Consider the following 8,536-nt stretch of genomic DNA (forward strand, 5'->3'; position numbering starts at 1 on the left):
GAATTATATGGCATGTGGATTATATCTCAAGAAAGCTCTTTGATTACAAATAAAACTAATAGCCAAGACACAAACCAAGGGAGGAAGAAGAAGAAAAGTTCACATTTATTGAGCACCTGCTATGTCATAGAGGTTGTCACACGTCTTTTCACCAATCCTACTAGGTAGACATTGTAATCCTACAGGTGAGGGTATGGTCATCCTTCTACCTTCTTCTAAAACCACCTTCACACTGGCCACTTAGATGCTGGAGGGATAGAGTTTGCTGAGGAAGGTCTTCTTCATGGCAGTCTTCAGCTCCTTGTTCCTGAGACTGAAGATGATGGGACTGAGGAAGGGTGTGAGGACCGTGTACGTGATGGCCATCAGGGTGTTGCTTTTGTGGGAGTGCAGACCCTTGGGCTTGAGGTAGATGATAGAAGCAAAGCCATAGTGCACAATGACCACAATAAGGTGGGACACACAGGTGGAGAAGGCTTTGTGCCGGCCCTCAGCAGACGGGATCTTCAAGATGGCAGCCACAATTAAGGTGTAGGAGAGGAGGATGAGCAGAAAGCAACCCAACAAGTTGGTGATGCACACCAGGCCCACACCCAGGGCTACTACTGATACATCAGTTCCACAGGCCAGCTTCAAGAGAGAAGGCACATGACATCCAAAATGCTGGATCTCATTGGGTCCACAGAAGGTGAGGTGAAAAATGGCTGTGGCCACCACCAGCCCTATGACAGAGCCACCAGACCAAGAACAGGCCACCAGGCAGGCGCAGCCACGGGGGCTCATGAGTATGTTGTAGCGCAAGGGGTGGCAGATGGCCACATAGCGGTCGTAGCCCATGACGGTGAGCAGGAAGGAGTGGGTGAAGCCGAACGTGAAGGAGAAGAACATCTGGCTAACACAGGCTGCAAAGGCGATGGTGCGGTGTGTGGAGAGCAGGTCAGCCAGCAGGCGCGGGGTGATGGACAAGGTGTAAAGGATCTCGGAGATAGACAGGGCACACAGGAAGAGGTACATGGGCATGTGCAGGCCACGTTCGCTCCAGACAGTGGCCATGATGAGCAGGTTCCCCAGCAGGGTGAACAGGTACATGAGCAGGAACAGCAGGAAGAAGATGGGCAGGAGATGTGGTGGGAAGGTGGAGAAGCCCACGAGGATGAATTCAGACACAGAGCTGTGGTTTAGGTCCAGCGTGGTGGCCATCACTGGGTGGGGAGAGAGGGAAGGCGGCCTGGTGGGCACAAGTTCTGGGTCCATGCTGAGCCTGGCTCAGGAGGACTTCCCCGGGGGCGAGGGGCCCTCACCCTCCACACCATGGCCAGTCCCTCCATGACCTGCTGCTCATGATGACTGTCAGCACTCCTGGGAGCTGCTTGGGGTTCACAGAAGATCGTGAGCCTCAGTTGTGTAATGCAGGCCCTGGCGCATAGTAAGAACGCTGTAAAAAATATTACTGATAATAATAATTACAACTACTGTTATTACTGTCATTGGCTCCATGCACAACCACCCGGCTTTCCTGCCTTTGAGCATGCTGGCCACTCCATGCTTCTCTCCATCTCTGTGATTCCAAATCCTTGCTGAATTTTAAGTGCAAGCGACACCCTGATTGCTATGTTCAGCTGGAGGTCACCGCTCCTGTGTGGCATGGAGAGGATGTAGGCTCTGGTTAATTCTCAGCATTATCCCTTACTGGCTCACTGGGAACATGGAATAATCATCTTCGTTCCACAGGCCTGTAGTGGCACTTAGGTGAGGTGATGCACGTTCAGCTCTTAGCTACTATTGTTGTTGTGTGGTCTAAATTGTGTGAGTCCCCCACAAGGGTGTGGCACTGACCAGCATTACCAGAGTCACATTCTCTGACCCCTGCTAGGCACTCTATCTCTGGTCACTCACCGATGCTCTTCTCTGAATCTCCTTCCCTCTCCTCAAGCCCTACCCACTCTCCTGTCCCCGACCTCCTGCTTTGTGGAGCAACCAAGGCTCGCAGCTGTGGGTTCTCTCATATCCTTCCCCGAGTGGCAACTGACTCACATCTGCCCCAGCTCCCCGTGAGGACAGCTCTCCTTCCAAGCAACTGCTCCATCCAGTGTTACTGCTCTGTCTTTCTATCTTTCTTCCTCTCTCTGCCATCGACAGCCTTGATGCAAAAATGCAACATCTTTTTAAAAATGCAGGATGGACCAACAGATGAATGGATAAACAGAAAGTGGTATCCATATGATGGAATATCTTTTAGGCATACAAAAGCATGAAGTACTGAACATGCTACAACATGGATGAACCTCGAAGGCAATATGCTGAGTGAAAGAAGCCAGCCACAAAGACCACATATTGTATGATTTCATTTATTTGAAATATCCAGAATAGGTAAACTCATCAAGACAGAAAGCCTATTAGCAGTTGCCAGGAAACGGGAGTAGGGGGCAATGGGGAGTGACTGTTAAATGGGTTGCAGATTTCCTTCTGGGGTGGTGAAATCTCTTGGAACTAAATACAGGTGTTGGTGGCACAATATTGTGGATGGTTAAATGGCACCGAGTTGTGCCATTTAAATGGCAAGGAGGTAGAGAAATTAGAACTCTGCGCATTGTTGGTGGGATCGCACAGTCGTACAACGGCTGCGGAAAACAGTATGAATGGTCCTCAAAAAATTAGAATTAGAACTACCTATGCCTCAGCCATCCCACTTCTGGGTATATATGCAAAAGTGGCAAAAGCAGGGTCTGGAAGAGATATTTGCACACTCCGGGTCATAGAAGCACTAGTCACAATAGCCTTGAGATAGAAAAAAAACCCAGTGTCCATCGGTGGATGAATGGATAAACAAGATGTGATATATCCATACAAGGGAAGAACATTCAGCCTTGAGAGGAAGGAAATCCTGTCACATGCCACAACGCGAATGAACCTTGAGAACATTATGCTACGTGGAATCAGCTAGTCCCCCAAAAAGGAGAAATCCTGTACGATCCCACTTATGTGAGGTATCTAGAGCAGTCAAATTCATAGAAACAAAGTAGAATGGAGGTTGCCAAGGACTACAGGGAGTGGGAAACTGCAAGTTTTGTTTAATGGGTAGAGAGTCTCTGTTTTGCAAGATGAAAAGAGTTCTGCAGATCTATTACGCAACAATGTGAATATCCTTACCACCACCGGAACTACATACTTAAAAATGGTTAAGATAATAAATTTTATGTCATGTGTTTTTTACACATCAAAGTACGAACACATGCAGCCTCGTAAATGAACCTTGAAAACATTATGCTATGTGAAAAAAGAGCCAGGCATGAAAGGTTGTCTGAACAAAAGTTTGTCTGATTCCGGTAATATGAAATACCTAAAATATGCAAATTCGTAGACACAACAAGCATATTAGGGGTTGGGGGGAAGCTGGAGCCTGGGCAGGGGGCAAGGGGGAAGTGACTACTAATGAAGGCAGTGTTTCCTTTTGGGGTGATGAAAATATTTGGCAACTAGAAAGGGGTGATGGTTGCACAACATTGTGAATGTGCTAAACACCAATGATGTGTAACTTCAAAATGCTTAATTTTATATTATGTGAAATTGCCCCATTTTTTTAGAAAGCAGAATGTATCCTCCTCGGTCCTCCTGTACCTCTGTGCTGTCTCCCCCTTGGTTCACAGCCCAGCCTGTCCCCAGAAAGGGAGAGAGTGAGTGCCTAGGGCCAGAGGGGAGATCAGGGAGGAAGAACCCACCACCTGCCCTTAAGCTTTCCTGTGCCTTCCAGGGCAGCCACTGAGCCTCCGCCCAGGTGTGTGTGAGAGCAGAAGAGGAGGCACCTCAGAACAGCTCTCCTCAGGGGTGGGCGGCCTCCTGTTCTTACAGACTGGCATCTGGGTGCCCCCTGTGTCTCACAAACACCTACATGTGGGTGTGCCCCCACACCTCCACATACCTGCATTCCACTTCCCACCCCCCCCAACACACACACAGACACACACGCACAGCTGCCTTAAGCTCTACACTGATAGGCACACAGCAGGCCCACATGCACCTGCAGCTCAGGATCAGACCCGCTCACTCACACGGAGGCGGAGACCCCACCGCGGGGATGGACCCACGCACACAACCCCAGAGTCGCGGCCACAGGCACCCCTGCAGGTGCACACAGACGTACACTCTCAGAGCACGACACAGCAGAAGCGGGAAGATGGTGACTACCGCCGGTGTCCCTGACAGACACCCTTCACGCTAAGCTCTGCAGCGATAACCAGGAAGCACAAAGGACCTGGATGCAGGATTCCTGAATTTGAGGCATCCGCCCACGAACTGTTTCCTTCAAACTTCGTTCAGCGGGGTTCTGGGTCCCAAGAGCCACCCCCACATTCTTATTACCCACAGTCTTTCCCCGCAACCCGCGCTTGCATCACCTCCTCCCGAAAAGCACCCAGGGGCGCACACTCGCCTCCGTTGGTGGCGGCGGCGGGGAACAGTCTGGGGGCGTCGCAGAGGAAGCCCTGGGTCCCCTCACTCACGCTCGACACCGGGAGCTCAGAAGCGGGGTGGGCAGGGCGGGAGGCTGCGCCTGCACTTTATCTAGCTGTACTCCAGTGGCATTCCACAGGCTTCCCAGGGGAGGTGGGCAGCAGAGGCAGGTTGTGGGCGGGGCCACCCTCAGGGCCCAAGGCAGGTGGGGTGGGGGGCGGGTTGGCGGAGGTTGGGGCGGGCCCTCAGGGAGACTTCCAGAGGCTTCCCTGAGATTAGCCCAGAGCAGTACATGCAGCCTCCAGACCTTTCCTGAGGCCTCCCAGCCCGGCTGTGCAGAGGATGGTTAAGGCAGGAGAAGGAGGTGACAAGACTGCCTCTAACTGGACAGCGGAAGGAACACAAAAGGAGGCCGGAGCCCCTCCCCTACTCTCTGAGCACACTCCTTTGTTCTCATGCATGCTGGACTATGGACACTGCATTCTCAAAGCTCAAGTCCATCCACACGCCACAAACAGGCACCCCTGGGCCATCCCAGAGAGGACAGCACAGGTTTCCCAGAGCTGGGTGGGGAAACCCTGGGTCCCAGCCCCTGGGAGTGGTCCAGAAGAGGGGCTGCTGTCTGGCCTCCGCAGAAGCAGAGGTGCGGGGGAGGGGCCCCTGAGGTGGGATCTCTAAAGCATGGCCCTGCTCTGGGCCCAGGCTGCCCCAAGCTGAGGACTGAGGAGGGAGGGAGGGGGCAGTGCCAAGGCGTCACAGCCCCCAGCAGCCAGGCTTGCCTTGCTCTCGGGCCACAGTGCAGCTCAGTGTCTACTCTCCCCACTCCTCATGTTCTCAGGTCCAGGCCCCCCGCCTGGTGTGAGCACATATGACCTAGGAGACAGCACCCGCCCTTGAATTAGTTTCCTGGGGCTGAGGAGACAAATTGCCACAAACTGGGTGGCTCAAAAAACCAGAAATACGCTCTCTCCCAGGTCTGGAGGCCAGGTGTCAGCAGGGTAGTTCCTTCTGGAGGCTCTGGGGGAGGATCAGCCCTATGCCTCTCTCCCGGCTTCTGACGGCTGCCAGCACCCATGACGGCATCATTCCCATCTCTACCTGAGTCTTCACATGAACTTCTCCTTGTGTCTGTATGTCTTCTCCTCTCCTTATAAGGGCCCCAGTCATTAGACACCAGCATTTAGGGGCTCAACACCCAGGATGATTTCATCTTGAGATCCTTATCTAATTACACCTGTAAAGACCCTATTTCTTTTTTCTTTTTTTAAGATTTATTTAGTTATTTATTTGACAGAGAGAGACACAGCGATAGCAGAAACACAAGCAGGGGGAGTGGGAGAGGGAGAAGCAGGCTTCCGCTGAGCAGGGAGCCCGATGGTGCGGGGCTCGATCCCAGGACCCCGGGATCATGACCTGAGCCGAAGGCAGACGCTTAACGACTGAACCACCCAGGCACCCCAGTAAAGACCCTATTTCAAGCAAGGTCACATTCTGAGGTTCCAAGTGGACATGCATTTCTGAGCAACACTATTTTAACCCACTATACATCCCTCCTGATTCAGTTCTCTGCTTTGGCTCTGACCTCTACACCTGCTTCCTACATAACATCAGAGGGATCTTGCTAAACAAAGCACATTCCATCCCCCCCCCCCACTTTGCTTGGAACCAGCCATGGCTCCCTAGTCCCAGATGCTTCCCTGCGGCCAAAACTCTGGTCCTTGTTAGCCTCTCCGGTTTCGTCTCTCAGCTTGCCTCTCACTCTTCCAACACAACACCCCCACTTTGCATCTCTAGGCTGAAATGAGATGGGAGCATGTTCAATTTCTTGAGGGTACCAGACTCTCTCATCCCCAGGTCCCACTGCATCCCTCATGCCCCACTCCCATCTGCTTCAATCAACCGGTCTCAGGTCACATGCCACCCTCCGGGAAGTCTATCCTGCATCCCTGCACCCCAGACTTGGGGTCTCTGACTACTAGCTTGCCCTGTAGTCACCCATCACATGGTGCTGTCATCACCTGGTTATGGGTCTGTGTCTCCCACTAGACTTCGACAGACCTCCTGAGGGCAGAGATGGCATCTCACTGGGAGCATGCTGTGTTCCCAGCACCCAGAAAGGTAAAAATTAAACGGAACAATAAATACTCAATAAAATGCTTAAAAGAAACCAGTGAAGGAAGGATATGCACAGTGCTGTGAGACCCTACCGTGCAGGTGGGAAAGGAGGTAGGTGACATCTGAGCTGAACTCTGAAGGATGAACAGTCCCCAGCACATGGCGTCAGGGAGGGAACGGCAGGCAGAGGAACCAGCATGAGCAAAGGCATGGAGAAGTGCCCAAAATGGGGTCGGGGGAGGCTGGGAAGTCAGATGGGGTCACAGTGTGAAGGGACTTGGAGGCACCTTGGATCCAGCCCTCTGGGGCCCGAGGGAGAGTGGGCTGGAAGGAGGTGCCAGCCTGGACTGAGGGTCCCGACAACACTCTCGTCTAAGCTCTAGCCCACTGGTGCAGTGGAAGACCCAGAATGTGGGGGCAATCTGTTGGGATTTCCTGGCACAACTCAAGTCCGGAAAGGACATCACAGAAACAGATGTTCAACCAAGAAATGAATTCAGGACTAAGGAGAAAGAGCTTTTGTTGCTGCTTCTGGATGCCCAGAAGGGTCAGCATATAAAGCTAAGGTCACAGAAGGGGGTCAATAGTAAGCCAGGAGATGGAGTGAGGCCAAGATCTCAGTTCAGCTGTATCTTGCAGCCCTGCCTGGAGGGGGCGATGTGACCCTGGAGAAGTGGCTTGGCCTCTCTGGGCCTCACTTTGTCTTTTATGAAGTGGGACTGAATGATAAGAAGAGACACAATATGTGTAAAGAGCCTGGCACACAGTAGGTGCCTGGTGGAGGAGAACTCCCCTGCCCCACAACGTCCGTTTCAATCTTTTTCTTAACTATGGGCACCACACTTTCATTTGCCTCACAGGTATTTTAGTGCACCTACTGTGCACCAAGCAGTGTGTGGCCACGGGAGATTAAATGAGCAATAATCAAAGTCCCTTTGAAACAGAGCCTTGCAGCTTTGCTCAGCTGTTCAGCCAGGCAGGTCCTGTGCATTTCTGGGTCTCTGCCCTGGGGCGGACCCAGGGGTGACGAAGAAATATTGTCCGAGGCATTTCCTTCCCCAGACATTCATCAGCCGCTGCTGGGTGCCATAATCTGTGCTCACAGCTACAGACGGAAAGATGGGTCAGACCCAGCCCAAAATAAAACAAGTTTAACGTAACTGTAAAGCAAGATCAGGATTCCAAACTCAGTGAGATTTTACTACATATTTAACTTGGCTTCATACATGTCACACAAAGCAAAGCACAAGACAAAGTCATACAACAAGCAAGATACAACAGGGGGTAAGAAGTTAACAAACCAAATGCAGAGTCAGTCTGTGAGCACGCAGTTGGGAGGAGGCCTTGGTCTGCTCTGGGTCAGCTCTCTGCACGTGCTGCTTATTCTGTTCAAGCAGTGGAGGATCTCTGTTGTGTTCAGAGATCAACTGGGCAGACCTTTTGCAGGCAATTGCCTTTTTTGATGGTCAGATATGAAAGGGACAGTGTTTGGAAAGTCTGACAGTTTGCTGCAAAGTCCTCCTTTTTTAAAGGAGTTTAATCAGTCTTGGGCCTTTGCAGACGTCCTTGGGTTCAGCTAGTTACCAGTTCTGGAAGCCATCAGCTTGTGCTGGTTTTAGCGATACCCTCTCTGAGTAGCAATGCCCTTGGCTGCTTATGTCAGTGCTTGACATAAGTTACTGCTTGACATGAGTGACTCCATCTTGCTCTGATAGAACACCTGTTCTATCAGCTCTCCCTCTGCCATAAACTACTAAGCCCCAGGAAGGCATCCTGGTGACAGGTGTGTCTATCCTGGTTCTCAATCACTGTGTCTGCCATGTTGTAAGCACTCATGAGTGTTTACTGAACACATCAATTGCAAAATGCATCCTGAGAAAGCACATGGTTTCATCCATTTCGCCAAATCATCATGAGACATCTGGTCCACCTGCATTTTCCCATTAACTGAATTTCAGCTAAGCTTTCTGAA

At 51.5% G+C, this 8,536-nt stretch overlaps 1 protein-coding gene across 2 annotated transcripts; it reads right to left on the minus strand.

Annotated features, from left to right (window-relative positions):
• Nucleotides 1-240: 240 nt before the first annotated feature.
• Nucleotides 241-7,984, minus strand: LOC112819133 (olfactory receptor 10H2-like). Of its 2 annotated transcripts, none has more exons than XM_073890676.1 (2): nt 7,866-7,984; nt 241-1,202 (listed from the first exon to the last, which is right to left on the minus strand). In XM_073890676.1, exon 2 carries the CDS (start codon nt 1,198-1,200, stop codon nt 241-243), a length of 960 nt encoding a protein of 319 aa, XP_073746777.1. In that variant the 5' UTR covers nt 1,201-1,202; nt 7,866-7,984. The 2 variants fall into 2 exon arrangements, with proteins under 2 accessions (XP_073746777.1, XP_025721947.2); XM_025866162.2 differs by lacking the exon at nt 7,866-7,984 and adding an exon at nt 1,302-1,371.
• Nucleotides 7,985-8,536: the final 552 nt, after the last annotated feature.

The sequence above is a fragment of the Callorhinus ursinus genome, unplaced genomic scaffold (genome assembly GCF_003265705.2).
Source record: "Callorhinus ursinus isolate GAN/ISIS: 27379988/994484 unplaced genomic scaffold, GSC_fseal_2.0 scaffold1912, whole genome shotgun sequence".
NCBI classification, from domain to species: Eukaryota; Metazoa; Chordata; class Mammalia; order Carnivora; family Otariidae; genus Callorhinus; species Callorhinus ursinus.